Source organism: Saimiri boliviensis, chromosome 11 (genome assembly GCF_048565385.1).
Source record: "Saimiri boliviensis isolate mSaiBol1 chromosome 11, mSaiBol1.pri, whole genome shotgun sequence".
NCBI lineage: Eukaryota > Metazoa > Chordata > Mammalia > Primates > Cebidae > Saimiri > Saimiri boliviensis.
Window position 1 is genome coordinate 86735198 of NC_133459.1, and position 16866 is coordinate 86752063.

The 16866-nt window shown below is 37.5% G+C and overlaps 1 protein-coding gene across 2 annotated transcripts in view; it reads right to left on the bottom strand.

The window, feature by feature from the left end:
- The window catches only part of LOC101030717 (guanylate-binding protein 7), a 40841-nt gene extending 26541 nt beyond the window's left edge, over window positions 1-14300 (bottom strand). The window contains exons 1-3 of one of the 2 annotated variants that reach the window (XM_074381150.1): window positions 13456-14299; window positions 7191-7399; window positions 3294-3421 (exon numbers count right to left, since the gene is read on the bottom strand). In XM_074381150.1, coding sequence (XP_074237251.1) covers window positions 3294-3421; window positions 7191-7380 — 318 coding nt within the window. In that variant the 5' untranslated portion in view covers window positions 7381-7399; window positions 13456-14299. Of the gene's footprint in view, window positions 1-3293; window positions 3422-7190; window positions 7400-13455 lie in introns of both variants that reach the window. The other variant, XM_039474475.2, reaches the window with a different exon arrangement.
- Window positions 14301-16866: the final 2566 nt, after the last annotated feature.

Genomic DNA, 16866 nt, shown 5'->3' on the forward strand with positions numbered 1-16866 from the left:
CTGTTATTTTCTGAGTTTTTAATAAATAGCCATTATGACTGGTGTGATCGCGATAGTATTGTGGTTTTTACTTACATTTCTCTTACTGGTCAGTGATGTTGAGCTTTTTTATATGATTGTTGGTTGCATGCATGTCTTCTTTTGAAAAGTGTCTGTTTCATGTTCATGTCCTTTGGCCACTTTTTAACGTTTTTGTGTGTGTGTGGATTTGTTTAAGTTCCTTGTAGATGTTGGATATTAGATCTTTGTCAGGTGCATTGTTTGCAAATATTTTCTCCCATTTGTAGGTTGTTGTTTACTCTGTTGATGGTTTCTTTTGCTGTCCAGAAGCTCTTTAGTTTGGTTAGATCCCATTTGTCAATTTTTGCTTTTGTTACAATTGCTTTTTGACATCTTCATCATAACATCTTTGCTTGTGCCTGTGTCCTGAATGGTATGGCCAAGGCTGTTTTCCAAGGTTTTTATAGTTTTGTGTTGCACATTTAAGTCTTAAATCCATCTTGAGTTAATTTTTGTATATGGTCTAAGGAAGGGGTCCAATTTCAATCTTCTGCATATGGCTAGCCTGTTATCCCAGCACCATTTATTGAATAGGGAATCCTTTCCCCATTGCTTCTTTTTGTTTTTCAGGTTTGTCAAAGATCAGATAGTTGCAGGTGTGCAGTCTTAAATTCTGGGTTAACAGTTCTGTTCCTTTGGTCTATGTGCCTGTTTTTGTACCAGTTCCATATGTTCTGGTTACTGTAGCATTGTGGTGTAGTTTGACATTGGGTAGCATGATGCCTCCAGCTTTATTCTTTTTGCTTAGAATTGCCTTGGCTATTTTTTTCCTGAGCTCTTTTTTGGATCCCTATGAATTTTTTTAATGGTTTTTTTCTAATTCTGTGAAAAATCTCAATGGTAGTTTAATAGAAATAGTATTGAATCTGTAAATTGCTTTGGGCAGTATGGTCATTTTAACAATATTGATTCTTTCTATCCATGAGGAAGGAATGTTTTTCCATTTATTTGTGTCATCTCTGATTTATTTGAGAAGTTGTTTTTAGTTCTCGTTGGAGAGATCTTTTACTTCCCTTGTTAGCTGTATTCCTAAGCAACAATTGTGAATAGGAGTTTGTTCCTGATTTGGCTCTCAGCTTGACTGTGGTTGGTGTGTAGGAATGTTAGCGATTTTTGCATATTGATTTTGTATCCTGAGATTTTACTGAAGTTTTTTTTTTTTTTCTTTAATCAGCTTAAGAAGGCTTTGGGCTGAGACTATGGGGTTTTCTAGACATATAATCATGTTGTCTGCAAATAGAGAGGTTTGACTTCCCCTCTTCCTGTCTGGATGCTCTTTATTTCTTTCTCTTTTCTGATTGCCCTAGTCAAGACTTCCAATAGCATTTTGAATAGGAATGGTGAGAGAGGGCATCCTTGTCTTGTGCCTGTTTTCAGGAGGAATGCTTCCAGCTTTTGCCAATTTTGTATGATATTGGCTGTGAGTCTGTCATATATGGCTCTTATCATTCTAAACTGTGTTCCTTGAATATGTAGTTTATCGAGAGTTTTTTACCATGGGTGGATTTTAAATTTTATTGAAAGCATTTTCTGCATCTATTGAGATAGTGGTGTGGTTTTTGTCTTTAGTTTTGTTTATGTGATGAATCACATTTATTGATTTGCATATCTTGACCCATTTTTGGATTGCAGGGATAAAGCCTACTTGATCATGTTGGATAAGTTTTTGATGTGTTGCTGGATTTAGTATGCCTGTATTTTGTTGAAGGTTTTTGCATTGATATTTATCCAAGATATTGGTCTGAAGTTTTCTTCTTTTGCTGTCGTATCTCTTCCAGCTTCTGGTATCAGGATGATGCTGGCCCCACAGAATGAGTTAGGGAGGAGTTCCTCCTCTTCAATTTTTTGGAATAGTTTCAGTAGGTATCAGCTCTTCTTTTTACATCTGTTAAATTCAGCTATTAATCTATCTGGTTCTGGGCTATTTTTGTTGTTGTTGTTGGTAGGCTATTTATTACTTCCACAATTTCAGAGCTCGTTATTTTTCTGTTCAGGGATTCAATTTCTTCCTGTTTAAGTCTTGAGAGTCTATGTTTCAACAAATTTGTCCATTTCTTGTAGATTTTCTAGTTGATGTGCATGGAGGTTTTCAAAATATTGTATTTGTGTGGGGTCAGTGGTAACATCCCCCTTGTCGTTTCTGACCAACCCTATTTTCAATTTCTACTGAGACTAATATAAATAAAGGAAAAGACTGCACCTAATACTATAAAGCAAAATTATCTAGAATTATCCAATTTACAAATTTTTTATGGGTCTAGCCCACGCTGTTCTGGAAGTCAGTGATGACTACATATCCAAGTCCAATAATCTGGCACTCTTCTTTTCTTTTCCTTTCTTTTTCTGGTAGGTGTTTTTTTTTTTTTTTTTTTTTTTTTTTTTGACAGAGTCTCACTTTTTCACCAGGTTGGAGTGCAATAGCACAATCTCGGCTCACTGCAACCTCCATCTCTCAGGTTCAAGCAGTTCTCCTGTCTCAGCCTCCAAGTAGCTGGGATTACAGGCACCCATCACCATGCCTGACTAATTTTTGCATTTTTAGTAGAGATGGGGTTTCACCATGTTGGCTAGGGTGGTCTCAAACTCCTGACCTGAGGTGATCCAGCTGCCTCGGCCTCCCAAAGTGCTGGGATTAGAGCTGTAAGCCACCATGCCTGGCTAGCTGGCACTTTTCTATGCATTTCAAAATTTATTATTCCAGCGAAACTCCATTTTCCTGATTTCTACCTCCAATTCTATGAACCCCACACACCTTAACTAGTACCACCCATTGATCCCACTCCCTGGAAGAAGGTTACAGCTTCTTCCAGGAAGCTTTCTCCTAAATCGTATCATTGGATTAGGCCCTCACTTCCAGCACCTGAGCACTCTAACTGATCACCATGTTGTCTTTGCCACTAGGCTCTGAGCATTTACCTGGTTCACTGATTAGCACATAGCTTTGAAATTCAAGACAATGTATTTAGCAAACAGCCCTAGACTTCTGTTATGCAGAAGGTATTTATTAAATTTTATAATTCATCCAAGCGTTAAAAATAGGAAGATCTATCACCAATAGTCCAAAATATTTGAGCTTACAAAGAAAATAAGTTCTAGGAAATGAAATTTAGCTTTGTTTCCTGTAGTCAGATTTGTGATTTAGAAATAGGCCACGGAAGTTGGAATTATGGTATGCATAAAAACATAAACAGAGAATCAAAGGTAAAGAAGATTCCTCTATGGCTCTGTCTTACCTTTTCAATATCACCCAGGCCCTCAGTGTCCAGAAGAACCAGGGTGAGGTTTGGCTTGGAGGGGTGGGGCAAACACCACATCCAGATGCCTTTGGTTTTAGACTTCACTGTGCAGCCCAGAGGGAAGCCTTCAAGGGAAGAGGAGAAACGACATATAGTGACAGGAGAATCCAGGCAGGCCAAGTTTATACTGGTAAAATGTATAGGAATGTAAGTGCCTGGTAGGGGAAATGGTTGCTTCCATTTTAGCAAAGATGACGAATCCAATCTTTATTTATACAGATGACTTTCTCAAGAAGTATTTGGGTCCCCTATTCACCGCATATCTCTATAAGCTCAAATATTGCAGAATTAATGTAAACTCTACTAACCTGCTGCTATGGTCTGATTGTTAGTCTCTCCAATACCCCATTCATACGTTAGAACTTAATCCCAAAATGATGATATTAAGAAGTCAAAAGCGGTTAAATCGGAAAGGGTCATGCCCTTAGTTAAAAAAATAATATGCTTATCAAAGATCTTGAGGGAGTTTCACTGTTCCTCCTGTCCCTTCTGCCATTTGGGGACAGTGGGAAACCAACTCTGTGAGTAACAAGCCCTTACTAGACATTGAATCTCCCTGTGCCTTAATGTTGGACTTCCCAATCTCCAGATCTGTGAGAAATAAGTTTGTCGTACTTATAAATTACCCTAATTATTTTGTCATAGTGTTAGACAAAGACTGAGAAACCTGTGTATATTTTATGCGACACTGAAGAGGAAGAAAAAACATGCACGCATAAGTGAAATTAGAGAGGGGGCTGAGACAAGAGCTGCAGGTGCTGAGACAAGCGTTCATCTTCATGTAGTGACTCTTTTTCCTTAGATGGGTGTCACATTACCAGAAAGACATCCATATGGAGGAGAGTCTGACATGCAAAGGACACTGTAAAGCATTCACTCTAGTACAGTCTCTTGAAATGGTTTCCAGGAGTGGAGTAGTGAGAGTAACATCTTGAAATGTAGTTGAGGAGTCTGTGATTTGAACCCCAGAATATGTAGCCAAGTAGACCAGATTTAGTAACAGAACTCACTTAAGTGTTTCAGATGGACAATGACAAAAATCAGCCAAAAATTTAAGAAAATCCGTGAGGCATTAGAATACAGCAGTAATCAAAAAGTTATGCCTTGGACTAGTAAAAGAGTTCTAGAATTTTAAAGGCAGAAGGTGTGAAAGTTGTCAGCATCAAAACAGAGTCACTTATGCCAAACTTTAATGAAGTCAACAGATCATGAAGGAAACGCTCTCATGCACACTTTCCTGTGATGGGAACTGCCATTGAGGATGTTGCCAATCCACCACCTTGTAACAAAGGCTTATGTTATGAGGACATCTTTCCAGTAACAGCCAATCCTAACTGTAAAGTTGCAAGTGGTATAACTTGCAATCAGGGTCCCACAATCAGGATCCCTACTGTACTGGCTCCTTTAGCAACAGCCAGTACACATGTTAACTCCTGTGAGTAAGATCTTGTAAATGAATAAACTTTTGTTTCAGAACAACCTGCATGTACTTCTCTTTTCTGTCTTCAAAGTTTCCCACTGTCTCAAGCACCGTGGATGCACCTATTATTTATTATAGCATTCATACCTGAATTCAGTATGTATATGGTTCCCTGCTCATTCTTAAATAAACTCACCTCTTTGGAGAGCTACTTTCTCTGTTGGTATTTTAGCTGGTTATAATCTAACATCAGAAGTAGGACCCAAAGTGAGCTCATCTTAGAATGATCAGCAGCCCCTGAAACCATGCGTGGTACTCATGTGTTGAGCCTTTCGATCTCTTCGTTTCCACAGCTGACCTTTTCTGCCCTGTCAAGTCTCCTCTTGGGTTAAAATTCCTTCTTTTTGTCTAGTTCAGGATCTTATTTGGATAAGGTCACCTCAATAAAAGGTGTTGAATGCCTTCTTAGCCTAAAAAAGACTGTCTTTTCTGGCAAGCCCTTCATGAGATAAGATCATTGTCCTTCTGCTGAGTACTCTTTTGTTTTTGTTTATTTCTGCATGCCTGGTTTAATATTTTGTTTGGTCTGCATGAATCCCAAATCTTTACATGACCTAAGAGGTGCATTCTTCCATGTAGTGAATAACTTTGGCAATATTCCTGACACAACTTTTTGTTCAAATTGTACCAGTGATCTCTTTTTACAGAGTTAGCATTCTCAGCTTTGATTTAACCCTATATTGAGATACTAAATAATAGAATCACTAACCAAACTACCTAAAAGACTCAATGTCTCTGAAAAATCTTACCCAGTTCCACATGGTCTTTTAATTTGTTTAATTGGGCTCTTGGTTCAGAACCATTGTCCAAAATGAATTTTTTATGCTCCAGTTGGTTTTGCTTTGTATTATTTTCTTTAAGCTATGTACCTGTTATCTGTCAAACTTCTGCAGAAATGAAACCCCTAACAGAATAATGCTGGCTCAGCAATGAAAGAATACGCCAAAAATGTGGAATTGACAAAATTGACTTAATAATGAATTCGAGGTCGAATTAGCCTGAAACCCACTCCTTCCAAACCTCCTTGTTGCTCAAATGTGGCTAAAAGTGTTTTGAAACTGACTCCCAGTCACCAATCACTTTCCCCTGAATTGGGGCCAAACCAATAAAATCAAGTGCATCTAGTACTAAGGAACACATACTACATAACTACAGGATGATTGATCAGAGATATTTCAGAGAAAGACCTCAATCAAAGGGAGAAATGCAAAGGCTGTCAGAAGCAAAATGGAGTCACTTATGCCAAACTCTAACAAAATGGAGTTAGGAGTTCATGAAGGAAGGGGTTTCATGTATAATTCCCTGCAGTGAGAACTGCCATCAAGGACATTTACCAACTACAGCCTTACAACAGAGGCTACTTCTGTACCTCCAGTAATAGCCAGTCTTAACCACAACCTTGCAAGTGGCCTTACTTCCTGCAATCAGGGTTATATCCATAAAACTTTAGTTAGGGTTATATCAGTTAGGTTTATACACATAAAACTTCAGTTAGGGTTATACCCATAAAACTCTCTCAAGCAAGATCCAATGTGCATGTCACCACCTGCAATATGATCCTGTAAACCAATGAACTTTTATTTTACATCAACTGGCATATACTTCTCCTTTTTGCCTTTGAAAGTTTCTCACTCCCTTAACCTTTCCGGATGAGCCCATGATTTATTATAGCAGGCATTTCCAGAATTTATAAATTCCATGCTTATTCCTGAATACATTCACTTCTTTGGAGAGTGACTATTTGTTGTTATTTTGAGTTGACAGAAGAACACAAGGTATGGTAGTCAAATCACTCATTTCCTGAATGATGAAACTAAAAAGTAAAAATGGTAACTGATTGACTTAGTTGGAAAGACATACAGACTACACTTTAACATCAGCCTTCTGACTGGTAGCCTGGTGCTTTATAAGCCACACTGATTGCCTGACACTGGACAACAGTCTCATGTAAAAGAGATAAGAGAAATTATGACTAATAGTGACCTTAATTACAAAAAATGGAAATACAGAAATTACAATATCCAACATGGATTGAAACATTCATTTTATCTTAAAGGTCTGTAGAAACTTGCTATGACTACATGAATATATTAATCAATATTTAATAATGCATTATTTAAGTTAATTTTTATTAATACCTTATTTATATATGAAATGTGAAAATAAAGACAAAGTGGGAAGAGTCAGTTGACTTAAATCCTCCATAGTGAATGTAAAGTGTTCATTCATGAATTCAAAGTTAGCTTTCAGTATTTGTCCCCAACACCAACTTTCTCTCATCTCATCTTCTTACTGGACATTGACTGTGTAACTAGACAGATGGGGCTCATCCAAGCTTTGCTGGTGCCACTCACCTTTGTTCTTCCCAGCCAGCCTGTTCATCAGGTAAGACTTGCCTGTGCGGTAGAGGCCCACAATTGCCACCACTACTACAGGCTGTGTAATGGCAGACAGGTTCTCCAGAGCTTCTGGATTCACCATCAGATGCCCTTTAGTGTTCTCAATGAGGCACACTGGGCCTGGCATGTGGATCTCTGATGCCATGTTCACAGCGATCCCTCGTCTGCAAGGAAAAAATGAAATGGAAAGTAATGTCTCGTCAGTCAGTTAAGCTGAATTCTACAATAGGGCATAAATTTTTATTTTCAGTTCTTGAACATTCTTTCTTGTGCATTTCTAAGAAGACCTGTGGCCCTTTAAGGCTGTCCTATAGACTGGTCCACTAGCTGCCTTTAAAATAACTTCATTTTGAAACAGACTTACGGAAAAGATGCACAATAGGTATGAAGTGTTTCCCTAAACCATTTCCCTAGCTTCTCCTAATTTTAATATTTTACATAACCATAGAACAATTGCTGAAACCAGGATTTTAACATTGATACAGTAATAACTATCTACACACCGAATTCACATTTCACCAGCTTCCTACTAACATTCTTCTGTTCACGATCCAATTCAGAATCCCTCATTGTGTTTAGTCATTATGTTTCTGTGGTTTCCTTGCATGTTTGATAGTTCCTTATTCTTTTTTTATCTTTCATGTCTTCGACATTTTAGAAGAGTACTGGCCTGTGGTTTTTGAGGAATATCCCTAAATTTGGGTTTTTCTGATGTTTTCTCATTGATTGAAATTATGCATTTTCTTTTGCAAATGTCACAGAAGTGATGCTCTGCCATTTTCAGTGTCTTATATTAATAGATTCATGATGTTGACGTGACTTCTTCTGGTGTTTTGACCTTAACTTTGATCACTCGGTAAAGTGCTTGCTGCCAGACTTCTCCACCATAAAGAGTTATGTGCCACATTGTCACTAAAAAGTTTCCATTTTGCAGACGACATGATTATATATTTAGAATACTCCATCGTCTCAGCCCAAAACCTCTTTAAGCTGATAAGCAACTTCAGCAAACTCTCAGGATACAAAATCAATGTGCAGAAATCACAAGTTTTCCTATACAACAATAACAGACAGAGAGCCAAACATGGTTCTGAAATTCAGAGCACATATACACCATGAAATACTATGCAGCCATAAAAAAATAAGCAAACTCTCATTCACAGTAGCTACAAAGAGAATAAAATACCTAGGAATGCAACTAAGAAAGGATGTAAAAGACCTCTTCAAGGAGAACTATAAACCACTGATCAAGGAAATAAGAGAGAGCACAAACAGATGGAAAAATATCCCATGCTCATGGTTAGGAAGAATCAGTATTGTGAAAATGGCCAAACTGCCCAAAGTTATTTGCAGATTCAATGCTATCCCCATCAGGCTGCCATCGACCTTCTTCACAGAACTGGAAAAAACCACTTTAAACTTCATATGAAACCAAAAGAGAGCCTGCATAGCCAAGACAATTCTAAGCAAAGAGAACAAAACTGGAGGCCTCACGCTACCAGACTTCAAATTATTCTACAAGGCTGTAGTAATCAAAAAGCATGGTATTGGTACCAAAACAGAGGTATAGACCAATGTAACAGAACAGAGGTCTCAGAAGCAATGCCACACATCTATAATCATTTAATCTTTGACAAACCTGACAAAAACAAGCAACAGGGAAAGGATTCTCTGTTCAATAAATGGTGCTGGGAAAACTGGCTAGCCATGTGCAGAAAGCTGAAGCTGGACCCCTTCCCTATACCTTACACTAAAATTAACTCCAAATGGATTAAAGACTTAAACATAAGACCTAACACCATAAAAACCCCAGAAGAAAACCTAGGCAAAACCATTCAGGACATGGACATAGGCAAGGACTTCATGACTAAAACACCAAAAGCAATGGCAACAAAAGGCAAAATAGACAAACAGCATCTAATTATACTTAAATGTTTCTGTACAGCAAAAGAAACAAGCATTAGAGTAAACCAGTAACCAACAGAATGGGAAAAAAAGTTTGCAATCTACCCATCTGACAAAAGGCTAATATCCAGAATCTAAAAAGAACTAAAGCAGATTTACAAGGAAAAAAACAAACAAACCCATCAAAAAGTGGGCAAAGGATATGAACAGACACTTTTCAAAAGAAGACATTTATATGGCCAACAAACATATGAAAAAATGCTCATCATCACTGTTCATTCGAGAAATGCAAATCACAACCACAATGAGATATCATCTTATGCCAATTAGAATGGCACTCATTAAAAAATCTGGAGACAGATGCTGGAGAGAATGTGGAGAAATAGGAACACTTTTACACTGTTGTTGGGAGTGTAAATTAGTTCTACCATTGTGGAAGACAGTGTGGTGATTCCTCAAGGATTTAGAAAAAGAAATTCCATTTACCCAGCAATCCCATTACTGGGCATATACCCAAAGGATTATAAATCATTCTGTTATAAAGACACACGCACACGTATGTTCACTGCAGCACTGTTTACAATAGCAAAGACCTGACCAACCCAAATGCCCATCAATGATAGACTGGACAAAGAAAATGTGGCACGTATATACCATGGAATACTATGCAGCCATAAAAAATGACGAGTTTGTGTCCTTTGTAGGACATGGATAAATCTGGAAACCATCATTCTCAGCAAACTGACACAAAAACAGAAAACCAAACACTGCATATTCTCACTCATAGGTGGATGTTGAACAATGTGAACAGGTGGGCAAAGAAAGGGAAACATCATACACGGGGGTTGGTTGGGGAGTTGGGGCATAGGAGAGGGACAACAGGGGGTGGGGAGGCTGGGGAAGGAAAACACTGGGAGAAATGCCTGATGTAGGCGACTGGGTTGGGGGGGATGGAGACTGCAAACCACCATGGCATGTGTGTACCTATGCAGCAATCCTGTGGGATGTGCATGTGTACCCCAGAGCTTAAAGAACAACAACAACAACCAAAAAAAAACCAGAAAAAGTTTCCACATTGAGAAACAGTTTGGAGACTGCAGATATAATCTTATCATACTTTTTTTTCCGCCACTACTTTTAGTTTTTATTTATTATTCTTTTTGTGGTGTTTGACTAAAAAGGATTTTCTACTATAGTCATTATTTCTATATTTATCAACTGCAGTTGTACCATGAGCAAGGGCTGTTACTTCTTTATTTTTGTATTTGCTGATTTAATCATTTATTTGTATCAGTGCAGACTCAGAGATATTAGTTTTATTCTGAGGGTTTCAATACTTTACTATCAATATTTATTTTGTTACTCAACTTGTCCTAGATTTCACCATTGAGAGCTTCTTCAAGCTGGATCCTAGGTTTTTTTGTTTTGTTTTGTTTTGTTTTGTTTTGTTTTTTAATGCTTCCATCATATTTTCAGTGCTTATTTCCTTTTTGGCTGCATGACATATTCTAGGAAAAATATCTGTGTTTTTCCTGCTTTATCCCTAGAATAAATTCACCATTTCTCCCAATATCTTTGGTTTCTTTCATTGGATAATGGTACCTCAACACCAAGATAGCACTCTAGGAGTGCTCATTATTTCTAGACCTACTCAGGAGCAAAGTTAAGAAATATATGTATGAATGCTAACACACATATATAGATATATACACACATCTATATTTATTTTTTATCTGAACATTTCTATAATAAAGCTTGAGATTCTGTTGTTATTTCTAATTCCAATCCAACACTTGTGAGCTTATTCAAGCCTTTGGCTTTCCTTTTTAAGCTATTTTCTCTAAATAAGCTGGACTTTGGTCTCCTAATACATAATACATTTGCTTCCTTCCTGAATCCTAGTATTTTCATATAGTAGTTTCAAAATTGGTAATAAGTCCGTAGAAAAATAAATTTACTTACTACAGAAAATTATTAGTGTACCATTCTTTTTGTCTTTAGCCTTATATACACGCTCAAAACACTGCATTCCAAAATTGTTTGGGTTAGTTTTTTTACTTCTCCACCCTCTTCAGTATGGTTAAATTATTCATTTGTAAGACAGTCACATTTGTTACTGCTTGTATTTCATTGTGGCCTCCCTCATATCTTGGTATCTCGGTTGATTTTAAGTATGATTTATTTTTTGAGTTTGTGAAACATCATGGTTCTGAAATTCAAAGGTTTTCAAAAAGTTATAGTCAGAGAAGTGTCACTTTTCCTGCATCTTAGCGCTCTACTCCCATTGCAGTGGTCTGTTCGTTCTACCACATTCCCACCTGTCCTCCATAGATACCCAGTCTTGTTAGTTTCTGGTTTACCCCTCTTGGATTTTCTTTTCACAAATGAGAATATACATATTTTCTTATTCATATTTTCTAACATGAAGATCACATCGTATAGAAATTTGGAAATCCCTCCACATCTGTTCATAGAAAACTTTTAAAATCCTTTTAATGTGTATCTACTCCTTTATGTGGATTATAACCCAGTTTATTCAATCACTCTTTAATGGATTAGCATTTAGATTGTTTCAAATATTTTGCAATTACAAACAGCGCTGTAATGAATAATTCTGCTAACTTTGTGCATGTGTATTTTTATATAGTTACAGGAGTAATTTCAAGATAGATTCCTACCAGTGGGATTGCTTGGTCAAAAGATGAGAGTATATAATTTTTTAGATATTGCCAATTTCCTCTACAGAAAGTTGCACAAGTTTGCATTCCCACCAGTTCATCCTGTATGTCATTTTCCAGAAAATGGAATTTTTCCTAGGTGTCCCACTCTCGCTCTTTTGAATTAATTACAAAATTTTCTTTGGAAGCTTTTCATGTTCACATTTAGATCTTTGGACTGAGCAAAGCTGAGCCTGCTGAGCTCATGTATACAGTAATAGTAATTTTCACCTGGGGAATATTATGTCATACACATCCCTATACTTTGAACCTAGATACCATTCTAACTCATTCTTGGTCCTGATTTCTTCCAAGCCACTCTGTCGACAGGGTCTGGTCAGACTGTGGGACTCAGGTTACCCAATGAATGGCTTCTTCTCACTGTGTCTCAGCATTCACATGTTATTCATGAAAGCCTGATAGCTCACACCTGACATGTACTCTGTTGATTTTTGACTCAATTATATTACCAGATTTTGAACTCTCTGCATTTTAAGATTGATTCATCATTACCTCCATGTATATCAGCCTGCATATTGTTTTCAATTATTCCATGCAATGAAGTCACACCAGGAAACATTCTTTGAAAAACCATGGCTTGTATTTTGTCTGATCTCTGCTGTATTGAGAGTAGCCTATGCACAATTGTAATCATACTATCTTTATCCAAAGCTTGATACTTTGAGTATTTTGATAATTTTTGCAAAGTTAAAAGGAGTGAAAAGCCTTCCTGTAGTAATGCCTTAATTTTGTGTTTTCAAGTTGAATGTCTAAATCCTTGTAACTTATGTGATCACGATACAAAATATATAATCTAAGATACAAGTAAATGCATATAATAGATACTGCAGTTTTCATTCTTATCCTATGATAAAGAGTAACCACTCTATATATATGCTTCCACTATAGAGTTGGTTACTTCTGACTTGTTCCACTGGAGGCTTATATTGAATTATTTGGCTTCCCATTGCTTTAGCAGAAGATGGCAAAAACACCTTTTATTTTTCTGTGATCGTGACCCATTTCCTCCTAGAGCAGTGGCCCACAGGATCTGCTGGCAAGTAAGAAGGGTAAACTAGAAACTGAAAAGAGCGAGTATCTATGGAAGATGAGTGAGAATGGAGGAAGGGTCTGTCCAATTCTGTAGCATGCACTATGCTACCATAAAATAGAAATCAACCAGATAATGTGGTGGCACAAAGATCCTCAGTTACGATAATGTGTTGTCTCTTTTTGCAGATCCCAAGTTGCCTACCTTCATTTACCTAGAGCTATAAAAGTTGGCAATAAAGAAAGTGACAGAGTCATTAGGCAGATATTTAAAGACAACAGTAATTTAAGATGGTATCAGAAAAGAAATAACGATCTTAGAACATTAGTTTCTCTGAATATCTGTTCCACCTCTACTGAAGCCTAATTCAACCCAGCAGGAATTAGAGTGCACAAAGGGACATGACACGCAACCACCTAAGGCTAGGATTTCATCAGGACTTGTATCCTGCAGCTGGCTCAGCTGGAGCCTATCTTGGGTATGGTCAACTTAGAGAAAACGAATGAATGCTCATAAATCTTTAAATCTTTATAAGTCCTAGTCTTACCCAGAGTAGAGATCTTCTAGAGGTGGGAAGGAGGTAGCTTCAATGAGAAAGTTACGAGTCTTTATTCTCTTCTCTTTAGTTCTGAATTTGGCTGCACTGCTTTCTCCCTGTTTTTTCTTGCTGGAACTTTGGACTTTTACTTTACCTCTCCAAAGTCATGGGGCTTTCCAGCTTTTCCAATTCTTTGTTTGAGATGCCAATAATCTGGACACCCTCTACCAGTAACAGCCAGGAGGAGGTAAGATCAAAGTTTGGGATTCATTTTCTCCTTTTTCTTCCTGCTCCATACAAGGGAATCTCTCTCTCTCTCTCTCTCTCTCTCTCTCTCTCTCTCTCTCTCTCTCTTCTCTCTCTCTCTCTTTCTCTCTCTCTCTCTCCATGTCTTTTCCTTTCCAACTCAGGATGTTTGGTGGGCAGCACCCAAACACAAAGGCAACTGCAGGTTTCTGGCTGTGGCCAGTGAAACTAAGGAGTTTCTACATGGAAGCACTTAACCACCACTGCTGGGTTCACTTAAGGGACCAGTGTCTTCCGGTTTTTTTATCCTGTCTTTCTTTTTCAGTCTTTCGGTGACGCTTCCTAGCAGCTCCTTGGACTTTGAGGGCAACTGACTGGGGGTTACTCCCCATTGTTGCCTGAAGGCCAAGGAGTCAATGGGGATAATTGCTTTGCCTGGAAGAAGGAAGGACTCTTTTTTTTTTTCAAATCTTTTCCATTTGTGATCCCTGATCCCTACAGGTGGCACAGCCTGGAGGAAATGCATACATGTTTCAGGTGACTTAAACCTTTTTTTCTTATGCTAAATTCTTCCCTTTCCCTACTCTATTGGATAAGGACAAAAAAAAAAAAAAAAAAAAAAAAAAAAAAAAAAAAGCCCACCCAACCTCTAACTCCTATCATTACTATGGCTATCCTTATAAAGCTCATAGTAGGCCACTGCATCTGGAGGGAAAACATGTACATGGCATTGGTGCCTGCCTAAGGTCAGAGACATCTAACACTCTAAGGTTGGACCACACCAGGGAACACCCTGGAGATACCCCAGACCTCAACCTCTCCAAAGGGGACACACTCTGCAGAGGTTCTGAAGTCTAGTACTAAGACATCTTTAGAATTTTCTCTTGGATTTGCAATAGTGTTTGGAGTCTGGATTTTACTGTTTAATGGGAAAGTGAGATGATGTTGAATGTATCCAGACCTTTGTGCTGCTGTTCTAAGCAGGGGATCTGATTAACGTGTGACACTCTCTTTTGGTGCTGTTTGGCCCCAGTGATCTTTGGAGTCCAGGGAGCTTTGACCTTTAAAAATCAAACTGCCATGGAAACTGCTGTACCCAAAATTTTGGTTCACAGCTGTTAGAAATAAACTGTTGGTGCTCAAAAGAAATAGCACTCAAATATAAATTTTCTCAGCAAGACAATTTACTTCTATAGAAGGATGCATCTCACGGATGAAGCAATGATGAGAGCACACCTGAACAAAGGAGGGGAAAGGTTTCTTATCTCTGATGCAGGTAGCTGCACTGCTATGTTGTTCCCCTATTGGCTAGGGTTGGACTAGACAGTATAAGCTAATTCCGATTGTCTATTTAAAAGAGAGCAGGGTACGAGCTAGAGTACCCCTGGGGTAAGCAGTTTCAGCAGGAAAGACGGTTGTGGAACAGGTGACTAAAGGTGACTCAGGTCAGGTCAGATGACCAGGGGTGACTCAGGATGGAGCAGGTGACTAGGATGAGTGATAACTCTGAATGTGTGGGTTAGGAGGGGGATGTGTGAGGGGAAAGTGCAGTTTTGGCAAGAGGAATAGGTGCAGGTAACCAGGGGAACGGATGTGAACTACTGATTAGAGCTGGCAGGAAGTTTGTTTATTGAAACTAGGGGCAAGGAGACAAGCAAGTTAAACTTTAAAATGAAGAACAAAGAACAGGGAAACTGAAAATGTGGACACACTGATTTTTGAAGAGAAATTTAGAACTCAGTGTATTTAACAACAGCCTTTGTTGGATTATCTATTGGGGAAAACAAAGTAAAACCAGCAAGTTTGTATTGCTATCTCATTGCTAAGGTTCCCAACTATTGGATCTTCATTTATGTGTGTGTATACATGTCTAGATGTTTATTTGTATGTATACTTACTATTGTATGTTGTGTCTAACAAATTGGCTTATGAGTAAAAAAGCACAAATAAATTAAGTCTAAGCAATTTTCAAGTTCATGTGATTTAAGTATAACTTTACTAAACAAGCTGGCTTTAAAATTATTAGTAGAATAAAAATAGAAATGTCTTCAGAATTGTCAGCATACATTTTCTCTGGATTTTATGTTTGTCTTTGCTTGATATTTTGAGATGTCAGTGTCTGGCATAGAAGGTTATAAAACTATAAACACAGCTAATGCAAGATGATCTTGGTTTGTATGCTTTCTTTTGATGAATGAGAGTAATTTATGAAAGAAAAATATCATGGGCCCCCAAAATCACCAAGCTGAAGGGAAAATTTATGCTGTGAATGCCTGGGACAAACGTTCCACCCATTCTATTTAAAGTCATCCCTCTGCTCACTAAGATAAATGCACATCTGATTGCTTTCTTTGGAAAGGCTAATCAGAAACTCTAAAGAATAAACTCTTTGTCTTCTACCTACCTGTGACCTGGGAGCCCCTAAGCTTCCTCCCCACTTTCAGTTGTCCCACTTTTCTGGACTGAACCAATGTTCATTTTACATATGTTGATTGATGTCTCATGTCTCACTTGTTAAAAGTGAAAGAATTGAGTACAATGAATAGGACAAATGTTTTAGGTAAACTTTTTGTGCAAATTAAAATCTTAAAAGTTATTTTTGATGATCATTTAGTATATGGGTAATTTCCAATTAAGGTTGTGATATGGGGAAATCTGTTTCTAAAATTGTGGAATTGTTCTTACCTATAAATGCCCATATCTGATAGTTCAGCATTTCTTGCTTTTTAGAATTTCACTGAAGTTTTAGGTTACTAAGGAAAAGAATTCTAGTTAACTCATAATTCTGTAAACAAAATGTGCCAGAAAGGGTTATGCTATTAGTGAGAAAAAAAAATAATTTTGTCTAATTCAGAAGTTATCCAAACGTTAGTTCAAATTATGGATTTAAAAAGGTTATGTATGAAACAATGTAGTGAGGAACCACTAAGTAGGGCAAAAAGATGTGGAAAAGTTTAAATAATAAAATATTCTTTAAAACCTGATAGAGAATTGTAGACATTTGGCTAATTTACATTTTCATAGTTAAAGCTCTTAGCCTTGATTAAATTAAAGTAAGAAGTATTGTAAACAAATGTATTGGCAGTTTGGTAATTTTTTGAAGGTATAGTTAAATTTCTTATTTGTTTCTGTGAATAGTTATTGTGTTTCCTATGAATTTCTAGCAAGTCATTA